At 40.2% G+C, this 25,837-nt stretch overlaps 3 protein-coding genes across 3 annotated transcripts; all 3 read left to right on the forward strand.

Moving 5' to 3' along the window:
* Positions 1-14,958: 14,958 nt before the first annotated feature.
* LOC137406705 (uncharacterized) lies at positions 14,959-16,008 on the forward strand. The gene has a single exon (XM_068093321.1). It carries the CDS (start codon positions 14,959-14,961, stop codon positions 16,006-16,008), a length of 1,050 nt encoding a protein of 349 aa, XP_067949422.1.
* Positions 16,009-16,135: 127 nt separating this feature from the next.
* LOC137406706 (uncharacterized) lies at positions 16,136-16,654 on the forward strand. The gene has a single exon (XM_068093322.1). The coding sequence runs from the start codon at positions 16,136-16,138 to the stop codon at positions 16,652-16,654; it is 519 nt and encodes a 172-aa protein (XP_067949423.1).
* A 25-nt stretch (positions 16,655-16,679) lies between these two features.
* LOC137406707 (uncharacterized) lies at positions 16,680-17,717 on the forward strand. Its single transcript, XM_068093324.1, has one exon. The coding sequence runs from the start codon at positions 16,680-16,682 to the stop codon at positions 17,715-17,717; it is 1,038 nt and encodes a 345-aa protein (XP_067949425.1).
* Positions 17,718-25,837: the final 8,120 nt, after the last annotated feature.

Below are 25,837 nucleotides of genomic sequence, written 5' to 3' on the forward strand. Positions count from 1 at the left end.
GTTCGAATTATCAGAGCATTCAAGTTATCAGAGCACTGTCACTAGTCCATATATTTACTTATTTATTAGTAGATACATGTACATATACAAACTATAATATAAATCAAAAGCACAAATGGCTTGTTTCAAATTAAATGCTTCTAATGTAAAGTTTAAAACGTTTTCATGAAAAAGTATAGAGATTTTTCTATCACTTGAGATTGGTTTGTTGTTTGAGGTGATGTTATTGCCAGGACGTTTTTCAGATTGACATTGGCAAAACTTGATCGTTGTTGAAATGCTCAAAAGAAAAGACAGTTTTTTCTTTTGGGGTTTTACCCACGATCAATTTTGCCGTTTTTTCTTGAAGTTTATGCAGATTACCTTACTTTACCTGGGATTCGTTAAGAGCAACACTCCGAGGCAGTTCAATTAGAAGTTTTACGAGGTTTTACTGTACATTCTATATCACTCACGTTTTTTTAATAGATACTTATTGAATGTACACACGTATTCTGTGTTTAGGTCAAACGATGAATAGTTTTTTGTAGCTCAGACAACGTATACGTTTAATTACAACATTTTTTAAGACGTTTTAAACATTCAACATTCCGACGTTGATTCAACACGGAATCAACGTCGGAAAACTATTCATCACGGGCTAGCCGAGTCACGCACTCAAGGATTTTCGCCACGCACATACAAAACAACATGCGATTTTTGTTTTGTATGTGCGTGGCGAAAATTCTTGCGCGCGTGACCCGGCTAGCCCGTGCTATTCATCGTATCGCAGTATAAATCAAATTTCACCAAACTTTTAGAAAAGTCGTTGACAAAAATATTTTGCCGATTGTGGTAATAACGACGCTTATGAATTACGAAAAGATGAAGTTTACCTCTATGACTTTGAATAAAGTGATTTTCTAAAGCGAAAACAACAGTTTCGGTAGCTGTTGGGCAAAAAAACAGTTCGAATTAACAGTGTTGAGTTCGAGTTATCTATAGCAATTTATCATTACGTGGGAACGGACCAAAGGAAATGTTCGAATTAACCATGTGTTCGAGCTATCCGTGGACGAGTTATCCATGTTTGACTGTATTATGAACTATAGTGGTCATTTTACTTATCTGTTGAATTCATTTTGTTGTCAAATAAATATAGTATCCCAATAATGTCACCATTATGATTAGTCAGTTGCCATTTGCAAGCATTCGTGATATTAATAGTCACAATCGTAAAATAGCTCAAATTCGGTTTGGTATTTAGATTTTGAGTATGAAAACTACACTGCACAACTTTGCCTGCTGTCCCATCTAATTAGCCAAGTAAAACAATGTGAGAACGATGAAAGACTTTGTCATTTTATATTAGGGGTGGCAAAATATTAATCAAAAACTTGGAAAAAAAGGCTGTTCGGGTAATTTCGGGTAAATTATATTCAACTTTAGGCATATACCACGACTTTTTCCAATTTAAAAATTACTAAAAGTAAGTAATTTGAAATGTTTTATTTTGCATGGATTCATTATTTTGATTAGGTATCACCCCTACATTGTAGAAATTCAAAGTTTGCTATTGTGAACCGCGGGGTCTACTGACTGAATGAGCTAATGAAACGATAACAGCGAGTCGTGTTTTCCAAAACCTAACAAGGCAACGCAACTGCCCCGCGAGAGTTGTTTGCTCCGAAACCAAGGCTAGCACAATCCTGACAGAGCTCCATCATTAAACCCCGCCCTTGTGATAGCCGTCGGCTATCCTTGGGGGCTGTACATCCTTGGTGGCAGCAATGGAAAGAGCACACTTAAATTATATAGGAAACATGTTTTTCTTGAAAATAATTTTTTTGAAAAAAAAACTATTTTGAGGGTGCCTTCTAACCTTAAATACATTTTTATTTCGGATTTTTCGTTCATTCAGCATTACAAAAATGATCGTTTTTGTTTTTCAAAACGGCTTCTTTTTTTGTTGCTACCAGCGACCAACCTATTGTAGTTTACTATTGGTAAAAAATTAAATAAAAAAAGACAAACTAACCAGAAGTCAGTTTATAAAAAACGTTCGCGTTGTGACATGATAGTCGCTCTGCCAACCAGCGTCAGTATCGCAAAAGGATTAAGGCTTATGTATATATAAGATGCAACTGTTTTATGCAGAGTACACAAAAGTCTAGTGTGTATGTGTAAAATGGTCTGGCTCAGTGTTATCAAGTTACTTGGTTGAGAACCGGCCATTCCGGCTTGGCCTTTCATCCCATCATAATAGAAACCTATTTTTTTCAAAAATGAAAGTAAGTTTGCACACTTTGCGTAATATCACCACAGCCAGAGACAGACCTAGCCTGTCTTGACAAACTGTTGTTTTTGCGGAGTTGTCCCCCGTCGAGCGGGCGAGCAACAACAGCTTGTCACAAGACGTACTGCAGCTGATGCATCAGCTGCACTTATAGGGAGTAGTTCTCTTCCGTCTATGTGGCTTGGTTGCAATGTTATGTCGGTCGCTCCATTAGTAATCATAACGGATTTCACGCAAAAATTTATGTAGAAAAAAAAATTACAACATTTAACCAAAGACCAGTCTCTGCGGTAAACTTTAGTAGAACTTGAGAATAAAATAAATTGAAAACAAAATCAATAAGAACAAATAAAACTGACTGATACAAAAATAGAAATAAAATGACTGAGCGCACAAATAACGACATGTTTAATCGCTGTTGTTGCGTAAGTTCTCAAATTCTACTAAAGTTTACTGCAGAGACGAGTCGCTAGTTAAACGTTTTTATCTTAATCTTTCTACATAAATTTCTGCACGAAATCCGTTATGATTACCAATGGAGCGACTGACATAACATCGCAACCAAGCCACATAGACGGAAGAGAACAACTCCCTATAAGTGCAGCTGATACGTCAGCTGCAGTACGTCTTGTGACAAGCTGTTGTTGCTCGCCTGCTCGACGGGGGACAACTCCGCAAAAACAACAGTTTGTCAAGACAGGCTAAGACATGCCCAACTGTCAATATTAATGAATCTCAATTGGAAAATGAGGGTATAGGGGAGACACCTAGGCCTGCTAAGAGAAAACGAGTGGTGTGAATTGGAATACCTATCATATGCGTAGTAGGACTAGGTCGGTCGTTAGGTATGTCATTTATAATTGTTTTAGCGCTGCTTTACACTCCATCATCTATTAAAGATGTGGTTGCGTCAAATTTGAGTTGATCTTAAAAGAAAGCTGTAATATTATTGCGTTTGGCTAAAGGTAGAATTGAAGAATTGCGGTTTTATTCGGAGTTTATTGCGTTAACTTGCGCTCAGAATGATCACCGATGTCAAGGTCAAAAACCACGTAACATAACATAAGCAAGGAAAGACAACACTTAGAGTATAGCCAGCCCAGTTCCACTACATCTCCCCTTCTGGGATTTGAAACAAGCAACAAATGCAACTTAAAGTGTGTACGGCAAAAGATAGGATATACAACAAAAATGATTATCAGTAAGATTCATCTCAGTACAAAAAAGTACATCATAGGATATATATGTCATGATTATTCGAGGGATGTTTGGTAGTTTTTTACAAGATATGGCGGTGGCTTGCGATCACGTCGCGGTCTAATGCTAATGTTTGGAGACTGAATGTCTTGCCCCTTTTCTGGTATATCCACTGGTCTACACTGTAGCTTAGCTGGTGTGATCATCTGAGTATCTGAGGGGGCAGTCATTGAAATGAGGGCTGATCTGTTTCGGCATACTGTGTTGTCTGCTTCATTAGTTATAGTGTAGGAACGAGGAGCTACTTGTAGTAAGACTACTCATGTGGCTTTCTGATCCCGGATGTATACCTGTTGACCTGGTTTCATCTCTGGAAGGTCTTTAGCATGATGACGTTTATTGTGATGCTCCGCTGCATACTTTCGTCTGTTCTTCTCTCGGCTGCAAATCTCTTGTTGATTGGCAAGAGCAGGCATAAGGTGATCCAGAAGGACCGGTATACGCGTTTTGAGGCGTTGGCTCATCAGAAGCTGTGAGGGAAAGGATCCATTTTCCAGGGGGGGTTGATCGATAATTCAACAGAGCTGTGGAGAGGTCCCCTGTCTTAACCATGAGGCATTTCATGGTGCCCACTGCGCGTTCAGCCTCACCGTAAGCTTGTGGATAGCGGGGTGATGAAGTAATGAGTGTAAAATTGTTGTCTCTTGCATATCGCTCAAAACTTTGTGATGTAAACTGAAGACCATTGTCTGATACGATGTAGTCTGGGAACCCATGTGTTGCAAAGACTTTGTCTAGGATGGCTACTGTGTTAGCAGAAGTCTGGTTCTTCGTGGTTTCATGAACTTCAATCCAACAACTATAGTAGTCTACAATCAGAAGGTAGATCTTCCCATCTAATCCAAACAGATCCATCCCGAGTCTCTCCCATGGGCGATCAGGGAAGGAACTGGGTGCCAGTGTTTCTCTTGGAGTAGGAAGAACTTGTTGGCAGATGTTGCATTGACGAACTACCGCTTCTATGTCACCACTCATACCTGGCCACCATATATCTCTCCTTGCTCTCTCTACATCTCGCTATGCCCTGATGGCCCTCGTGTACGAGATTGAGCATCTCCAGCTGAAGACCGCCAGGTATCACAAGTCTCCCATCAAAGAGCAACACTTCCTTATCTACAGTCAGATGACCCTAATGATCAAAATAAGGTGTAAGTGATGGATGTTCACTTTTGTATGCTGGCCAGCCACGTTGACAGAATTCTATTACCTTCCGCAGGATTCGGTCATCATTTTGAGCATCCCATATGCGATTCACAGATGAGTGCTTTGGTATGAACACCTTATTGAAGTATTCCACTTCATCAATGAACTGCACTTCGCTAACAGTAGTCGGCACTCCATTGGCCCTTGATAGATAGTCTGCTACATGGTGTTTTGACCCTGGAATATAGGTAACTGTGGGAGAATACTTCATCAGACGAAGACGAAATTGAAGAACACGAGCCGGCATATCCGCAAGATTCCTTGAATTGAGCAGCGTGACTAGAGGCTTGTGGTCTACCTCTACGGTGAACATTAGCCCGTGTAAGTACTGGTTGAATAGTTCACAGCCCCACGCTAGGAGGCGAGAAAGGGCCCGAGCCTCTTTCTCGATGACTGCATATTTTCCTTCAACCTCCGTTAACGATCTTGAAGCAAAGCTGACTGGTCGTCGTGTACCATCAGTTTGAATCTGAAACAAGGCTGCTCCTACTCCGCTGTTACACGCATCTGTGGCAAGTACTGTCTCAAGTTTTGGGTCATACGGAGCAAGAGCTTTGTCAGAAGCCAGTATTCCTTTCAGTCTTGCGAATGCATCCTGCTGAGCCGTGCCCCAGACCCACTCTCGGTTTTCTTGGAGTAACTGATGAATCGGTGCCGTGAGCTCCTCTAGATTAGGGATGAATTTCATTTTCATTAGCTGATTCAACATACCGTTTAAACGTCTGATGTCTGATTGGTTCTGAGGTTCAGGAAATTTTAAAATGGCCTTGGTTTTCTCTGTGTCAGGGTGTATATCCTCCCCATCTATGATATGTCCAAGAAATTTGACCGATGTCTGCCTAAATAGACACTTTTTTCTATTTAGAGTCATGCCTGAGTGAGCGATACGATTAAGAACCTTTCTGAAACGGTTGTCGTGGATTTCCCTAGTAGCGGCATGGATCAGAATATCATTCATGTGAATTATTACGCCCTCGATATCACTTAGTAGTTCATTCATATATCGCTGAAAAACCTCTGGTGCGGCTGAAATTCCAAATGGCAGTCTGTTGAATACATAACTACCAGACGGTGTAAGGAAAGTGGTCAGCAATCGAGTGTTTCGTAAGGTTGATTTGATGATACCCAGAATTGGCACCCAGACGAGAAAAAACCTTACTCTGCCAAGTTTGGCCAGGCTGTCCTCGACACAAGCAGTTGGGTAAATCTCTCGCCTAACTGATTGATTTAGGTGGGACAGATCTACACATATGTGCACGGATCCATCTGGTTTTGGTACTGGCACCATTCCACTACACCATTCCGTGGCTTCCTTTACCGGGGATATAACGCCCATTTTTACAATCTCCTGGAGTTTATCTTTAACCTTCGGTAACAGAGGCTGTGGTACAGAGCGGGCGGTGTATATACACATAGGTCGAGTATCTTCTTTGAGACTTATTTCCTAAGAGTAGCCCTTGACAAAACTCAGTCCATTGAAGACTGTAGGGTATTGCTGATATATTGTCTCTGTCTGTCTCAACCTGGTACACATTGCATGTTAGCAGCCCGAAGTTTTTGCAGGCCTCCCTACTCAGTAGGTTGGTGTTCTGGTTAGCTATCACATATATAGTCTCGTTGGTGGATTTTCTGCCATATCTGAGGCATGCTGTAAAAGTCCCTAAGCAATTAATGCTGTGATTTCCTGGACCACGAAGACGAGACCGGGCTTGGTCTAGATTGACCCTCTGAACCATGGGTTCCGTAATTTTCATATCTGAAGCATCTGCGCCAGAATCGAGCTTGAATTTCACTGGTGTCTTATCAACTTCTATAGTAGCTGACCATCCTGGATGGTTGTGGACACTACCGATCTTGAGGTTCTCGCAGAACAGAGTTTCTTCTGCGGGGCCATCAGACTCTGTTTCAGCCAAATTGGGCTTCAACACCTACATTGCCTACATTGTTCTGCATTATCTTCAACAATATAATTTTATTATATAATTTTTACAAGCAAAAAGATTTTCATCTCGGCATAAAGCTTTTCTTAAAAATATTCATCAAGTCGTGACCACTCACATAGTTTTAGCTGATACAATAAGACAAATTCATCTACTGCAACAAACTCAAACAAAACATCATGGTTTATGCAGCACACATTCAAGTCTCTCTTTCCCATTTATGGCAGTTTCCAAACTGACAAAGCTGCTTCGGTTGGTGGGATGACATAAACATCGTGTAATCAGTAAAACATATGCAATAAATATATGTCATTCATAGATATGTCATTCTAAAGCGTATCTACTGAAAGCTTTCAAAGTGGGAGTTTGATAGATTGCGAGTGTAATTTTAAAAACAAATAAATGTTTAACAAAGGCACAAGTACGCCAAGCCAACGATTCGAAGCTTTGGTTCTGGAAGTTAAAGATTTGCATTGATCAATCGATTTTCTTCACTTTCTATAATTGAAAAGTGAACATCTAAAGTCAAATCATAAATCTAATTTACTAGATAAAACTGCCACAGAAAACTTGAAGCAAATGTAGCTAGGTGAACCGATAAAAAAATATAAAACGATGATTAGTGATAGCAAAAGTTGTAATTTTATCAATTACTACATCTATTAATGAGTACAAAAATATTACCTTTAGTATATTCATCAATCTAAGATATTGTATTGCTAGATGCTAAAGATTAAAAAGAAGCCGTCAAGAACTCACTGTACATATGTATCTCGCACGCGCAGGAAATTACATTTTAGCCTCAAACAGGGAAATATAATCTGAATGTAAACTCAACAGGAAACTTTATAGGAGACTCAAAGTAAAAGATAAATTTACCTCCATTCTCCGATCTTCCTCCGTAGAACTTTGACTACCTGATGCCAAGAAAACTCGGAGTCACCTTCGCAACAATTTTTACAATTATGTTGTTCGCCAATAAAACGTGTCAATCGACTAATTCATTAAAGTAGCGATGTTAATTAATTTAGTAAATATCGATGTCTGTGCGATTTAATAATAGAATAAAATCCCTAAAATTGAGATTACAGACAACGCGTTTTACGAGTGATAACATTTATTACGGCCTATATAAAAATTTCGCGCCGATGATTGGCTAAGGAAGCGACCTCATATTTATCGCTCGTGGTTTCTTTTCAGATGTATTGCTTGTGACGTCACGGAAAAAGCACCCGCTGGAACGTGAGCTTTTTAAAAGAGGTCCTCATTCAAACGCATATATCTCTGGACAGGGTTGGTCTACAAAGACAAAAATGGCATCAAATTGTAGCTGATGTTTTAGCCTTTTATGGGTCTTAACTTCATTAAATTGAATTTTTTGACGCAACCACATATTTAAAGTAATCACGATATGCTTTCGTCATTAGTTAGTTTTGCCTAAGGTATGTTATGGTATGTTATTATAAAGCAATTATGCTGTGGTTTTCGTAGCTGTTTTTGCTGTTGATGAGTTATGCTAGGAGCATTGTGTTGCTGGAATCAGTAAGCTACGTATGCTTGATCAATAAAGGAGAGTGTCACAACAGAACTGAAGTTGAGAGACATTTAGTAAGATTAGTAGACCAAGATTCAGAACTTAGAAGCTATTTCGGCTCAACAATGGCATCAGTAAAGCTGTCAGATATAATCACTAAGTATGAGGACAGCTCCAGTAGAGAATTCAGTGGGTGGTTAGATAAGCTAGCACTGGTTGGAAAATTACAAAAGATTACGGATCTTCAAACATTTCTGCCCCTGTTTCTCGCTGGACCAGCCTTCGCAGTGTATAAACTACTGCCGGACAGTGAAAAAGAAGATTTTGATAAGCTAAAATTTGCATTGCTGATGGCTTTTGGAGTTAATTGTTATGCAGCTTGCAAATTGTTGAGCAAATGCAAAAAAGAGTGCTGCAAGAGGGTGAGCCAGTTGATGTTTATCTGGCTGACTTCAGAAAGTAAGTAGTGTTAGTGGGGGAAAAAGGATGCAGAACCAATTATGAAATGTGCTTTCATGGCAGGGCTGCCAATAAATATTTATATTCAGCTAATATCCATGGCATCAGTAGAAAAATTAGGCTTGAGTGAACTTGTAGCTCGAGGAAGAATGATGCTGAGTACCAAAGCATCTGAGATGGCATGTGCAGCAGGTGCGATGATGAAACACAAACGAGGTTGTTTTACTTGTAGAGGCCCAAATCCTTTTGCTCGAGATTGTCCTGGTAATACTACTCCTAGGCAACAGATAAGAAAGCCCCGGGTATGTTATACATGTGGTGAGTCAGGCCATCTGGCAAAGCACTGTGCAGTTGGCAAGGAGACTGCACAACAGGGAAATGGTCAGGGGGGAGCGTCAGCACCGGATGTTCTTCCACAACGTCAGTAATCAGTCAGGTGCTGCCATTTATCACCATCAAAATATACGATTGCATGATAAAAACTCTAGTGGACACTGGATTTCAACAGTCTGTGCTTATAAGTCAGCTTTGTCAAGAGTTGGGCTTGTCAAAACGCGGACCAAAAAAGGTAGTAAAAATGCTAAATGGTGAAAGTACAAGATGCTGTGGTGAAGCATTAGTAAATTTGTTGGTGAATAATACAAATGTAACAGCTAGATGCCTGGTTGCCCCACAGCTTGTGTGTGATGCCCAGATGATTATTGGAATGGACATTATAACCATGCTGGGAGGAGTGTATGTTGGAAATAATAGTGATGTGCGGTTTGGAGGACACACTGTGCAGCAGGTGCAGTGATAGAAAATGATCCAGAGCAATTGAAAATTTATGAAAGTGACTTTACAGCTGTGTTTGATGGTGTAAAGTGGACGATGGAGTGGAAATGGGAAAATGGTGAACCTACAATGGCAAACTAGTGTTGTGAATATGCAGTACCCAACGATTGTAGAGAGATATTTGATAAGGAAGTGAGTCAATGGATAAGCAATGAATGGCTTGAAAATTTTAACCCCTATGTTCATGGCAAAGCAGATGGTGTTATACCGTTAATGGCTGCACCGCAGCCAAACAAGCCAAAAAAGTCAGATCGGTCAAGGATTATCGATAGCTCAACACTTTTATAAAGAGTAACCCTGGAATTGATGTGGCAGTGTGCCAAGAAAAACTACGGACATGGTGTAAAAGAGACAATCAGGCTTCAATTTTGGACTTGAGGAAAGCATAGCTACAAATACACGTGTCAGAACAATTGCAAAGATTTCAACTTGTGAAGTTCAAAGGACAACTCTATGTGATGAAAAGAATGGGATTTGGCTTGAGTGTTGTCCCTAAAGTAATGTCAAGGATAATTGCGAAGGTTCTCGCCCAAGACAGCCGCATATCAGAGGGAACTGATCACTATATAGATGACATTTGGGTGGATGAAAGTGTCGTTACAGCTGAAGAAGTAAGACGGCTCTTGTCAAAGTATGGCTTGAAGACAAAAGAGCCTGTGCCATTGACCAACTCCCGTGTGCTAGGCCTGAGAGTAATCAAAGACCCAGATAACCAGTACAAATGGTACAGAGATGGTGTAGTTCCCATATTACAGAAGATTCCAACAAAATGTGAGTTATTCTCTGTGTTTGGGAAGTTGATTGGTCATTCATTACCCAGTGGCAGGATGGCTGAGACCTGCCTGCAGTTACCTGAAACGACTAACTAATGAGATAGGATGAAGAGATTCCAGTTCCTGTCAGAGCGTTTGCCAAGGAAGTCATGAACAGAATCTCGCAGCATGATCCAGTCACTGGGCGTTGGAGTGTGAGCAACGTTTTAAAAGGTGTTGTGTAGGATCGGCATTGGTGAAATCTCACCACTTCAGTTTTGGTGCATTATGACTGTCTTGTTTGCATGACAAAATTTGGTAATGGGCATCTAATGGCATCGTTTGCCAATTGCAACATTCATTTACTTTGTAAACCAAGCTGTTGCCATCCGGCTGCCATATGATTTCACTCCCTAATTTTGCAAAACAACTTATTCATGGTATTTCTTTTTGCTTTCCAACAACTATCACTTCAACTTTAGCTACTGCACAAGCAACATGTGAAATTGTTGAACTCTCGAATATATATCTGCTAAGCAGCATCTACTGCTTTATTATTATATCTACATTCACATATTCTATACTTATCAAATACAAGTTTGGAATCAAGCTATTACGGAATCCCCAGAAGGTCGTTCAAGGTAACAACGATTACTTTTATTTCATGTATTAATCTTGTGTTTTATCATTTACTATTTTTGAGTTTAATGTTACTATTAGTGCATTTATATTCATGTCTAGAATGCTTATTGTGCTAATTGAGAGATTCAACCTTTCATTATATCTACTCATAGTACGCTTTATGTTATTTTAGTTTTCACGCTGTTCAATAAATCTCATAAGTGGACATCAGTTTGAATTCCTTCGAATATCTGGAGGTGAAGCCGTAACAGTGAAAACTTGTGACTAGATGAGGAACAAGATGTTGCCACACCTATGCACAGATGAAGTCAAACAAAGCTAAGGAGCATCAGTTTTGGTTTCGTGAGTCAAACAGTTTAGAATAGTAATAGCAACAACATCAACATCATTTCCTACAAGGAGTTCTTGTCAGATCTCAACAGAGTTTAGAAATTTGGACCAAAGCAGCAACTTTAGAATTTGTATTGTTATTTCTAGAACAGTCTGATCATTGTTTCATACTAATAGTGAACTGCTGTTATACTTCAGTGTTTTACTTTCCTACATTCTTCAGTCATATTTTTACGAGTATATTATTTTAGCCTTTATTGTATAATTGTGACAGTGATATCATACAAGGCAGCCTGAGTGACCAAATATTTGCGACCTATTAATAGCCTAGGCATCTGCATTGCAGTGTGACGCAAACCATTCACAAAGTCATTAGCAAAGTTCATTATTTTACTCAAATTTGGCTTGTTGTTATTGCTCAAAACACTGCAGTTTCAACTATGCCAAGACAGTCATATCGCCGAAGCTGAGGTCACGGGTCATCAGTGCGCTTGCACTTTCCCTATTCACTGATGGGCTATCTGTGCTGTCATTTCATATTACGAAACAGCTCTGAGTGGCTTTACCAGTCCTTGTAAAAACTATTTTTAACCATGACTAGTTCTGAGCAAATTGATAATTCTTTGCCAGCTACTGATGATAGACGTGTGTCACAGCGCGTGAGAGCACAACTATTAATCAATGATGTTGAAGTAGCTGTTGAAATACAGTCTGAATTTCATTTACTGATTCTAAGAGAAATTGAAGCTGGTGTAAGCAGAGCACGCCTTGTAGAACTACAGCAACAATTAGTGGAAAGTAGCAATTTGAGACGAGCAAATGAAGATTTTGAAAGTGTGAGGCAGTGTGGTACAAGTAGTCAAAAGCTCAAGAAGTTGGTGAAAGAGATTGACCGTGTGAATGGTGATTGTGAAAAAATAGTTACACAAGTGGAGCAATTGCTGAGTAACATGTCAGAGGTCAAAGATCAATCATCTGTCAGACAATCAGGTGTTGATAGACAAGATGCCCATAGGCAGGCAAGCATGTCAAGCATTGCGCATGATTTGTTGGAATCACATAGCCATATCAAGTACACAATTGATCACAGCATTGACTTAGTAAGTAGCAAAGGTAGTTGCGATAGTAGGTCACGCAAGGGCAAACAACCCTTGGTGCAATCATCTACTGGTCACTCTACAGAGCTACCCCTGCACCCCATTGGTGCAGGTGAACCTGAGTCAATGAAATCATCTAAGTACAGTCATGAGTCAAAATTGATCACTTCTCATTCACAAATCTTGGAGCCACAGTTAACTTACACAATCAAACCACAGTCTCTTAGATCTGAGACCCACATGTCTCAGATTCACAAGTCACCATCTTGTGTATCTGAATCACAATCATCTAACACACTTTACACAGCTCAAACCAACAGATCACGCAGCTCTTCATACTACAGAGCACAGACAACTAAGGCTGCAGCCAAAGTGGCTGCTGCCAAAGCAAAGCTTCAAATTGAACTTGAAGCCAGGCGAATGGAAGAAGACCTGGCCTTGTTTGAGCTGAAGCAAAAGGAGGACATGATCCTCAAAAGACGCCACATAGCTGAATTGAAGCTTCAGGCCGAGGTTGAAGCTGGAAAGGCTCAACAGAGAGCTTATGAAAACGCTTTAGAGCAAGAGCAGGAGACATATATGCGAAACTCTCTGCTGCATCCTCCATCCAAAGCATCACAATTATGAGTGCTGGGTTCAAGTCCAGATGTAGCATCACAGGCTCAAGTAAGCAGAATACCAATGCTAACTCAATCACTGACCAACCAGCCAATCAAGCTTGAAGAAAAGCCAGACATCTCACCGACCGTTGATCTGTCTACCACGATAGCCAAAGCAGTCGGTGAATCCAAGGCCAAAGCCATGACAATGGAGAGGGCTCATATCACTAAACCAGAGGTGTTTGACGGAGGTCCTTTGAAATACAATGACTGGCGAATATCCTTTGCAGCTCTTATAGATATGAAACCATACTCTGCCATAGAAAAGCTGCAATTGCTAAAGGAATTTGTCAGTGGTGAGGCAAGAGAAGCCATAAGCAGCTTTTTCTCCCTCAATTCCAATGATGCTTATCAAGAAGCTCTTGATATGCTTCATTTAGAATATGGAGCAGACGAGATGGTCAAGGAAAAATTTAGAGACCGTCTTGAACAATGGCCAAAGATTTTAGGAAGAGATTCTTCTGCTCTCAAGTACTCTAGCTATTTCCTGAATGCATGTGTTACTGCAATGAACAGTATACCGGGTCTCAACGCTCTCAACCAAAAGCGAGAGAACAGGAACATTATTCGAGCTCTCCCAGACTGGCTTTCAGACAGTTGGGTACGACATGCAGAAGATACCCAAGCTCAAACCGGCTCCTTCCCAAAATTCAAAAATATGCAGAGTTCATTTCTAAAGTAGCTAAGTATGCCTGCAGCAATCTGCGGAATACAACAGCCACCCAAAAGTCCATAAGCAAGACAACTCTGAACAAAAGGTTACAATCACAGGATAAACTAAAGTAAACAACCAAATGCATGTTTCACTTAAGGCAGAATCAAAAACACAAACTTCTACTACTAACAGTTGTAAAGCAAAGTCAAACACCAATGAGCTCCAATGTCAATACTGCATTTCAAAAGAAAGCAAGAGGTTTAAACATCCAACCGCAGAATGTTTCTTTCTAGCAAAATTGACACACAAAGAAATACAAGACTTCATAACTGAAAAATTGTTGTGCTTTGGCTGTTTTGAGACTGGACATAGATTCAAGTCATGCCCTTCCAAAGCTGTTTGCAAAGAGTGCAAGCTAGCCCATGCCACAGTTTTGCATGGAAAACACAAAGATAAAGATGTCTCTGAGATCAACAAAAAATCTGACACCAAGCCCAACAATCCAGCAGTCTGACAATACTTCGGATTCAAAAACACACAACCAAGTCAAACCACAGGAAACAAGGTATGTAACAAAGCAAACCATGCAGTTCCAAGCAAACAAGCCAGTATACCTCTGTCATGGACCATACCAGTATGGGTCTCAAGTAAACACTCAGACAAAGAGGTATTGGTCATGACGCGCTCATGGATACCCAATCTGATGCAACTTTTATTTCTGATCTAGTTGTTGATGAGCTACAGCCTGAAATGCATCCCACAAAACTAGAACTAACCACAATTAATGAAACCGATGCAGCAGTACATTGCAACATTGTAACAGGACTAACCGTAAGAGGCTACAATGACAAACATATATATGATTTACCCATGGCTTACACTAGAGAAAACATACCGGCTCAAATGACTCACATTGCCAAACCAGAAATGATTGGATCTTGGCCACACCTACTTCAGGTATCTAAAGAAATGCCAAAAGAATCTAATATACCAGTGGGACTCCTCGTAGGCTATGACTTCCAGAAAATGTTCAGACAGCGCCAGATCAATTGAAACCGGAAGCGACTCTGAACTATATGCTGTTAGAACAGATCTTGGATGGTCAATATTAGGCAATATGCAGCCTCTAATAACACACAGAATAATGCACAATACACCTAAACTCCCACATGATATAAAGAGAAAGGTCGTTACATTCAAATGCACCACTGAAACTTCTAAGTAAATAAACAGACTACTTGCAGCATTCAGCCAAGACTTTAAAGACTTCGCTGACAACGAAGAAGCTGCATCAACTGAAGACAAAATGTTTCTTAGCATTATGAAAAAGGAAACACACATATTGGATGGTTATGTTACCATGCCACCACCTCTAAAGGAAAAACCTCCCATAAACAAGAGCCTGATAACTGCAGAGAGACGATTCAAAACTCTTCAAAGAAAACTTCAAAAGGATCCAAACTTATCGAAGCAATACCATGAATTTATGAGCAATCTAATACAGAATGGCGAAGCTGAGATAATTCCAGAGGAAGAAGATAACAAGCAAGATGCTTGGTATATTCCTCACTTTGAGGTTTGGCATCCAAAAAAGCCAGGCAAAATCAGAGTAGTATTCGATGGAAGTGCTACAACAGATGGCAAGTCCATCAATGACTACCTGATGCGGGGCCCTGACTTTATGAATAGTCTTACAGGTATTCTCCTACGCTTTCGACAGAATCAGGTTGCCATAACATGCGACATTGAGAGCATGTTTCATCAATTCAGAGTAGCGAACACAGACCAGGATTATCTCAGATTTCTTTGGTTTAATGATCAAGGTAGCACTGCACTTCATCAGATGAAAGTTCATTTGTTTGGAGCCAAGTCATCACCTGCATGTGCAACCTATGGTCTTCGGTACATAGCACATCAACTTAGCAAAGAAGACCAGATTAGTAAAAATGCTGTAGAGTTCATCACAGACAACTTTTATGTTGATGATGGAATTCTCAGTGTGGCAGACCCAACTACAGCTATGCAGGTTCTTAGCAAAGCTATAGAAATCTGTCATGGAGGAAATGTTCGCCTCCACAAAGTGCTGTCGAACAGCAGGGAAGTAGTCGAAGCATTTCCAAAAGCCGAACAGATTAGTTCCTTGCAAAAGTTAGACCTGAATACCGAAGCTCTACCCACTGAGCGAACGCTTGGAATGTTATGGAATTCTGAGCAAGATTGCTTCCAGTATGAAGTTAACATGATAGAAAAACCTAACACTAGAAGAGTAATTCTATCTAACGTTGCCTCAATATTCGACCCACTAGGATTGGTGTCACCAGTAATACTGCACGGCAAGTCAATTTTGCAAGAAATGCAGACAAAAGCTTGACTGGGATGATGCCCTGGATAGACCTACCCTAAAGAGCTGGATAGCATGGAAAAACAGCTTAAAGGACCTTAAAAACATCAGCATCCCTAGGTGCTACATAAAAACCAATTTTGTAAAACCAAAACACATGGAATTACACACATTTGGTGATGCCAGTACAAAAGGATATGGCCCGTGTGTCTATCTAAGATCTGTGAATGCGGCGAGCAAAGTGCACGTGACGCTAATTAGCAGCAAAGCTCGAGTTACTCCAGTTAAGTCCATCACAATACCCAGATTAGAACTCCAGGCAGCCCATGGCGCTGTAACACTCACACAAAATGTAATCAACGAGCTTCATCTCCTTAATGCACAAACCTACTATTACACTGATTCTGAAGCAGTGCTTGGCTATATCACAAATACAGAGGCTAGATTCCCCACTTTCGTGGCTAACAGGGTGGAAAGAATCCGTGATCATAGCAAGTCAGAACAGTGGTTCCATGTGCCAACTGACATAAATCCTGCTGATCATGCATCGCGTGGGCTAAATCCATGCAGGCTTCAATCTTGTAATTGGTTCACAGGACCAGAATTCCTCTGGAATGAACCAATCAAGCTGCCTAGGCAACCAAAACGTCAGATATCGTCGAGTGACAGAGATTAAAGCAATCTCGCTTTCAACCCACCATATGCAAGCATATGCGAGCATTGATGAACGAATAACTCGTTTCTCTCACCTAGACCAAGCAGTGCGAATCATTTCTAGAATTCAAGGTTGCCTCACAAAGGGAAGCCAACGGAAACCAGCACAGTCTAGGCAGGATGCTATTAATGCTCTGGTTAAGTCTGCTCAGTCTGAAAATTTCTCAGTTGACATACAGAAACTAAAAGGCGCAAAATGTGTAGCGATGCAAAGCTCAATCTCCAAACTTGACCCTTTTCTAGATCAGAAAGGCTTTCTGAGAGTAGGAGGCAGGCTCCAAAGCAGTGAGCTTCAATCATTTGGAGAAAGGCACCCATTACTTCTTCCAAAAAAAAGCCATCTCACAAATCTGATAATCGACTACTTTCATCGCAAGGCAGCACATCAAGGTGCTGAAAAAACTCTTGCACTGCTCTGTACTCACGGTTATTGGATCCCAAATGGACGATCCGCTGTCTCATCTAGAATTCGAGGCTGTGTCACATGCAAGAGAATTCGTGGTCAGCCATGTAATCCACAGATGGCCACATTACCTTCTGTTAGGGTTAACGAAGCACCTCCCTTTACACATTGTGGTTTAGATTGCTTTGGTCCCTTTTTAGTTAAGGATGGTAGAAAAGAGCAAAAGCGCTATGGCTTGATTGTGACATGTATGGCTTCAAGAGCTGTCCATATCGAGCTACTTGAAGACACGTCGACTGACAGTTTCATAAACGCTATACGAACTGTAACTGCCATCCGAGGACCAATCCAATCTATACAGTGTGATCAGGGCACTAACTTTACTGGTGCATCAAAAGACCTTCAAGGTAACTTGCTGACCAGAATGAATATCACAATGAAATTTAACCCTCCTCATTCAAGCAACATGGGAGGTGTCTGGGAGCGCCAAGTGTGCAGTGATGATCTTCCTCTATCCCCAAACATGCTACTAACAATGAAGTCCGATGTGGTGCTTCCACCACCTAGTGACTTTTCAGATACTGATTTCTACTCTCGCAAGCGCTGGAGAGCAGTACAGTAAATAGCTAATGAATTTTGGAAATGCTGGCGCAAGCATTACCTTCTAGACTTACAATCACGCCAAAAATGGCCAAACAAAACTCCAGAAATCAATGTAAGTGACATAGTCATTATGTGTGATGATGATGTAGCTAGGAATGAGTGGAAAATGGCTCGTGTTACCGAATGTTTCAAGTCTCATGATCAACAAGTGCGATCTGTGAAACTTCTTGTTGCCAGCAAACAATACCCTATAGATAAAAACAAAAGACAATATCTGATTCGACCTGTATCAAAATTAGTTACACTGGTAAGGGCATATCAAGATTAGTAGATTGGTATGAGACAACACCGGGTGAAATTTCAGGTGGGAGTGTAGGATTGGCATTGGTGAGATCTCACCACTTCAGTTTTGGTGCATTATGACTGTCTTGTTTGCATGGCAAAATTTGGTAATGGGCATCTAATGGCATCGTTTGCCAATTGCAACAATCATTTTCTTTGTCAACCAAGCTGTTGCCATCCGGCTGCCTTATGATTTCACTGCCTAATTTTGCAAAACAACTGATTCATGGTATATCTTTTTGCCTTCCAACAACTATCACTTTAAATTTAGCTACTGCACAAGCAACATGTGAAATTGTTGAACTCTCAAATATATATCTGCTAAGCAGCATCTACTGCTTTATTATTATATCTACATTCACATATTCTATACTTATCAAATACAAGTTTGGAATCAAGTTATTACGGAATCCCCAGAAGGTCGTTCAAGGTAACAATGATTACTTTTATTTCATGTATTAATCTTGTGTTTTATCATTTACTATTTTTGAGTTTAATGTTACTATTAGTGCATTTATATTCATGTCTAGAATGCATATTGTGCTAATTGAGAGATTCAATCTTTCATTATATCTACTCATAATACGCTTTATGTTATTTTAGTTTTCACGTTGTTCAATAAATCTCATAAGTGGACATCAGTTTGAATTCCTTTGAATATTTGGGAGTGAAGCCGTAACGTTGTGTGGTGTGATGCAAGCAGTTTGGCAGTTGGTTGTTGTTTGGAAATAGATTGAAGTTTCGTAGAAGATGCTACATGGCTCAGGAAAGTTGATGGGTCACATATCAATGTTGCTGAGTTGGAAGCAGTGATAAAAGGGCTGAATATTGCCCTGCGCTGGGGGGATTGCTAAACTGAAAATTATAACTGATTCTGCTAGTGTCGTAAAGTGGACGATGGAGTGGAAATGGGAAAATGGTGAACCTACAATGGCAAACCAGTGCAATCAATCTAGTGGATAGTTCGGATGTGTGTGGTCAATATTAGTGGATAGTAAAAGACCTAAGGTCAGTGGCCTGAATGAGATGGTGATCAAGAGAAGACTTGGGATCATTTCCCAATTGGTAATGGAGTGTCACATTAAAATGACTATTTAGTTGGTATCTTCAACATCTAACAAGGCAGATGTGCTAACCAGGGTACCACAGAAGTGGCTGAACAGCCCGTGCCTAGCTGTAGTGACATTCGGTGATAAAACCAAGGAAATAACAAAGCTTCTCGGTAAGCATCATTTGGGAGTCAAGAAGACCCTGTATTTGGCCAAGAGGATGTGTGGACAAGATGTGGATGAGAAGGTCGTGAAGCAGGTGGTAGATTCTTGCAATCAGTGTCGGGGAGTGGATTCCGTCTCAATTAAATGGAATCACGGACGGCTGTAGGTTGACAAAGTATGGCAGAGGGTGGCAATGGACATTGCGTATGTTAATAAAAAAGCTTTCCTGACTCTGATTGACTGTGGACCAAGTCGCTTTGCTATGTGGAGAAGACTGCCAAATGAAACTGCTTCCGTAGTAGCCAAGGAGTTGCATAGAATATTCTTGGAACGAGGAGCTCCAGACGAGGTGCTATGTGACAATGGGCCATGCTTCAAAAGCTCTGAGATGACTTAATTTTTCAAGGAGTGGGGGATAATGCAGGTGCTCTGTTGTGCATATAAACATTCAGGAAACGGCATAATAGAGCGCAACCACCGTACAATTAAAAGAATGGTTGCCCGAACTGGTGGTCGGGTGGAAAACATGGTCTACTGGTACAACAACTCACCCAACTTTGACGATATAATTCCTGCAGCTAATGTTTATCAGTATGAGGCCAGGCTATTAGGAGCATCCAAGGCTATTGGGTTATCAAGAGAATTGCAGGATACAAAAGCCAATCCCTATCAGGCGGGCGATGTGGTTTATGTGATACCGAGGAACATGCGAACTGATACGACATGGAAGCAAGCTAAAGTGACAAGAGTGGTAGCAGATCATGTAGTTGAAGTGGAGGGTATAAATAGACACGTGGTCAATGTAAGACCTGTTATAGCTGACTCGCAAATATCACAGAGTTGTGACTGCCTGGTGACCAATGGAACTGTAGAATATTGCGTAGAGAATAGTGATGACCAAATAAGTGACTTTGATGTTAGTTAGCCCAGCAATGACACTGGCAATAGTGAGAGCAATAGTGACAGTGATTCACGTGAGAACGATACTTTACCCCTAAGGAGGGATAGAAGGTTACCTCCTTACTTGAATGATTTTGTTCTTTACTGACGTTGCAGGTACATTTATATGATCTAGAGATCAGGGGAGAATGTGAATTGGAATACAAATCATAGGCATAGTAGGATTAGGTCTGTCATTAGGCATGTCATTTATAATTGTTTTAGCACTGACTCACACTCCATCTATCAAAGTAATCACGATATGTTTTCGTCATTAGTTAGTCTTGCCTAAGGTATGTTATGGTATGTTATTATAAAGCAATTATGCTGTGGTTTTTGTAGCTGTTTTTGCTGTTGATGAGTTATGCTAAGAGCATTGTGTTGCTGGAGTCAGTAAACTACGTATGCTTGATCAATAAAGAAGAGTATCACAACAGAGCTGATGTTGAGAGGCATTTAGTAAAATTAGTAGACCAAGATTCAGAACTTACAAGTGGCAAACCAGCGACCAATCTTACCTCCAATATGTATTCTGTGTGAGAAGGAATGCAAGTACAAGACTGGATGTGTAACCACTACTATTGATAAACTCTGAAAAACCCAGTCCAAAACTCCAGGTATGTCAGTGAAAAATGTTTAAATAACCTGTGATGGCTGATTTGATCTAGTTGGTTTGATGGCATAGTATTATTATGGCGATATCATCCGATTTTGACCTACTAAAGGTAACCTGTGATTTATGGTATGTTTGAGTTGTGCCATTGGTTGTGCTATTTTTCAAAGATAAACTCTAGGACTGTGCAAAGATCCTTGGAGATGAACGTATTTTGCGGGAGTTTAGCTGGAGTGATGCTGTCGCTCGAGAGCTGAAATACCATAAATCCTGCTATGATAAATATGTATATGATGCCGAGAGGTAAATTTCCTATTCTATTTCTTTTTAAGAATATTATTGTTGTTAGTGCTTTATAGTCTCTGTGTGAACAGGTATTCTATCTTTGATATTTGTTTGTCATGTGAAACACTCAACACTGCAAAGCACGATTTTATTTAACAGATTATGCAGGAAAGATGATGTGGTATGTATAGAGTGTGTAGAATAATAGGTATAAAAGGTGCATGGTATATGTTGTGATTTGTGTGGCCTTCCGCTATAGAGATTGACAATCTATTTCAGTTGTAGTTTGAGGCAAAACAACAACCCCAAACATAGTGGCGCTGAACTAGATTATTAATAAATCTCAATTTGAGACTCTTTAATATGGTTAAGGATCATAATTATTCGGCAGGGGGAAATAACTCATTTCTAACATAAACCTATCAGTGCAATGTAATCTTAGTAGAAAAAACAGTTGATTTGTGTTATATAATTCTTCAACATGGATTCATTATTATCCTGCTAATATATACACACCCTATGACTGCTAATAAAGAGCTTTCACATGCTTGTCTAAGAATTTGATATAATGCCATTGCTGTTTATGATATGAACTAACATTGCACATATATAGACTTTATTTCTGCAGTTTAGCTGGTAGTAAAATAAACAACCCGAATCACCCTTCTGAACAGTCAAAATCAGAAGGATATGAAAAGTTTGTTGATATTGTGCGCACACGAGTGATCATGAACCACATGGTGATAAAGTGGACTGATCTATTTGAAGAATATGACACAATGATGGATGATTACCCAGATGAAGTATGCCAGAGGTTAGTATGACTAGACCATTTTATATCATTTGGCTAGTACAAAATATTAACTACCACCGCAGAACATGTTTTGCTCTTTTGTGCGGGGTGAAAACGCTGATGAGCTTATGGCTGGCAATGCATTGTTGTTATCAGCACAACAGCAAGTGATTGCTATGTCATGAGGTCTGATTGTAACTTAATGTCATTTTGTTAGGTCAAACAGATTGAAAGAGAGACTGTGCAAATCCATTCCAAACCTCAGATTCAAGGTTATTGATGAAACAAGGTCACACTATATTTGTGCATCAGATTCTGAGCCTCAGTTTAGCCAACCACTAGCGAGTATGAATTTTAGCGACAGCTCTAATTCAGATATGGATGAAATTGATCTCTCAAGAAACCTAAGGTTAGGTGACTCGATGGAAAGAATGATATCATCTAGCCCAAACCATACGCCATGACATTAAGCAACTCCCTCAAAACATGATGGGCTGGCCACCCTCTTTTTCAGAGCTGGTGGTTGATGCTTCAAGAAAACATGTCCCAGAGTCCCTGTATAACATCATTGCCCTCATTGTTGGTGCAACAAGAGATGTTCCTCAGCCTAATACTCGGGTGTCAGTTCAATCTTTCAAACAAGACAAACAGATTCTTCCTTTCTGCCAGGATATCGCCACTTCTGCTACAAAAGGGAAAGTTATGACACCAAAGTCTTACCTTTGTGGTTTGACCCTACGCCACTACAACATCAGCACGACTACTGCTAATCTCATTTATGGATATGTTCAAGCAGCGGGTTATAAAACACTTGTTGGTCTAGAAACTGCTGCAGCTATGGCAAATATAGATGTTGAAGTACCATCTGGATTCAGGAAAGATGTCCCAACTGTGATCTGCATGGATAACCTTGACTTTAGCGAGGAGACTAAAACAGGTGCAGGAATAGCCACTTCGTCAAGGTATCATGATTCAAAATGCAGGCCCAGATTTCACACAGAGAGAGGAAAGTATTAGTCAAAAAAATATTCCCAAGATGGTGAAAAAGTTGCCTGAACAAGAAAATAATATCACTCCAACAACACATAAAACCAAAGATCGTCATGGTCTGACAGGATTAGATTATCAGCCTACCATAAATAACACTCAGATAATGAAAGATGGCAATCTCCTAGATCTTGGTTATGTCTTAGCCAAAAATGTAAACCCTATGTCGATGCCTAAGTCGCCAAGTTCATCATCTAAAAAAAGACATTCCAAGACAGCTATTCATTACCTAAATCCCATAATGGCCCCAGCCACAGAAATAAATACTATTAACACTATCTTCACCAATGCTTTTCAAATTTCAAACAAGCAAAAGCTTACCAAAATTACATTGGTGTTTGATCAGGCCACCTATGCCAAAATACAAGAGCTACGCTGGCGCAACAAAGAATATCCTGAGAGATTCATTGTGAGGCTTGGTGAGTTTTACACAGCCATGTCATACATGGGAATTATCGGAAAACGATTTGGTGCTGCTGGCCTATCAGATCTGCTTATAGAAGGAGGAGTTGTTGCCCCTGGCTTAATTAATGGGGTTTTATCTGGAAAACACTATAACAGGGCGTTTCGAGCCTACAGACTTGTCTATGAAGCTCTCACCAGGTCACAAATCAATGTATTCTTAGAGACTCTTGATGAAGATAAAGCCAGCAAATATAGGCAACTAGGACAGGTACTGTCTGAAACATTCACTCAGCCTGGCATGCTTGACAATGTTGTCCTACAACAGTTTGCTGTAGAGTTCAATAGCTTTGTTGCTGACTGAAGGAAGCAAAGTGTGACCTTCAATTTCTGGTCCAGCTTCATCAACAAGACCCAACTACTACTTCTATTTATCAGAGGAACTAGAAGCTCCAACTGAGACCTCAACTTGGCTGTTATTCCTGAGATGCTCTCGCGGTTCTTTGCCTACAACCATACTAACTATAGCAGGTCTGTATGAATGTGATGTTGATGTACATGCTGCTAACCTGCAAACCATGAGTGTTATTTCAAGAGGCTTTGCTGCGTTTACATAGACTTTTGTACTGATGAATTTCCATTTGCCGCTTATTTTAAAGGTTTCTACCAGCTTATTATGCGGAGATGATGGCATTGTCAGATGTTGACACTGACATTGTAAAAGCTACTTTCACAACTCAGAGAACTTGTCTCCCCTTCTCGGGAACAGCTGTAGACCAGACAATTGAGCAGACCCTAAACAAATCCTGCAAGACATCTGGTGGAATGAAAGGCATTACATTACACCCAGGTATGCATTGCTTACAAAGATTAGTATAACATAGAATAATATATGGGTACAAGTTACTAGAAAAAAACATGCTGCTTATGTAAGAAAACTATAGATATATATTATGAAAACCTACTTTGTAAATTGCCATAGATATAAGCCTTTTATGTTTGGTTTTCAGTGCATACAAATCTTTTCGACAGGTGCCATTCAACGATGGATCATGGCTCAGATATACAAAGCTGCAGTTGCAGAGTTGGCAGAGGAAATGGCAGGGCTATCTATGCCTGATCAAGCTGTAAGACACGCTGATTACACCTCAAGTGAAGAGGATATTAAGTGCTTGCTCACAACTATTGACACAATGATGAACCCATTCGATCCCACAATAGAAGGAACAGAGCTGCTCAACATCAGTAATGACACAGTGGCTACTGCTGCCGCAATGTCGGATATGATTACAGCCCATAAAAAAGAAGCTGAACAGTATCAAGCATTCTGTAAAGAGCGACTCAATGAATACAGCAAGGATTTGTTCATGCCAATCCCAAAGATCAATCTCAAAGACTTCTCAACCAAGGCCAAACCAAGTAAAGCTGCAGCTGCAGAGATGACCGCTCCACAGCAGCAACAAATCTTTTTTAGAATTTTAGTAGCAATCCAATCAAGAAACATCAATCTCAAAGATATTCTCAGCTATTCATTGAGTGAGAAAACCCCATCATCGCTTCGTCAAACGGTTTCCTGGTAAAGACGAATAAAGCTGAACTGCTGCACTACCTGGAACAAGAAGCAGGATACCCAAATCTACAACTGACTGGCAATATAGCTGTGTTCATTGATGCCATGGCTTTAATACGTTCTCTGTCATTCACTGATGTAAAGACATTTGATCAGCTTGGGGATAAGGTCTGGGAAAGGATTATCAGCATTGCAAGTTTGCATAGTGCCTCAAGGGTTGACTGGGTTGTTGATTCATATCTAAATCTTAGCATCAAAGATGTTGAGAGCCAAGCGAGGTTCAACCCAGCAACACATCAAGTTGACATCTGGCACCCAAAAAATACCTGTCGGAATGCCAGCCTACTTTGCAAACTCAACAAATAAAGGAGAACTGCTGGAATTCCTATATAGCAAACTCACAAAGAAGAGCACTGAACGTCTGAGTGTTTATGTGACTAACAAACACAGCTGTATACTTCTTCCCTCTCACCATTCCACCCAATCCACAATGGAGATTTCCAATTTAGAAACCACCCAAGAAGAGGCTGATACCAGGCTGCTTCTTCACTGCAAGCATGCTGATGGGATGCGTGGGCTCGGAGGAGAATTTGAGAAATTGATCATCACATCCCCAGATACAGATGTGGCTATCATAGCTTTAGGAGTGATGGGTCAGTTCAACTGCACAGTTGGCCGCTCAACTGGGACAGCTAATAACAAAAGGATCGTAGATCTAACAGCTATATATTCATATTTTGGGCATTTGTTTTGCAAATCATTACCATATATACATGCAGTCACCGGCTGTGATTCAACCAGCGCATTTTTCCGAAAAGGGAAGAAAAAAGCTTGTAAAATTGTCAAGGACAATAACGAATAGCTTGCTACCTTCAGCACTCTTACAACCACACTACTCAACACGCTAATAACTGTAATTGAAAAGCTGGTCTGC

The sequence above is a fragment of the Watersipora subatra genome, chromosome 10, assembly GCF_963576615.1.
Source record: "Watersipora subatra chromosome 10, tzWatSuba1.1, whole genome shotgun sequence".
NCBI classification, from domain to species: domain Eukaryota; kingdom Metazoa; phylum Bryozoa; class Gymnolaemata; order Cheilostomatida; family Watersiporidae; genus Watersipora; species Watersipora subatra.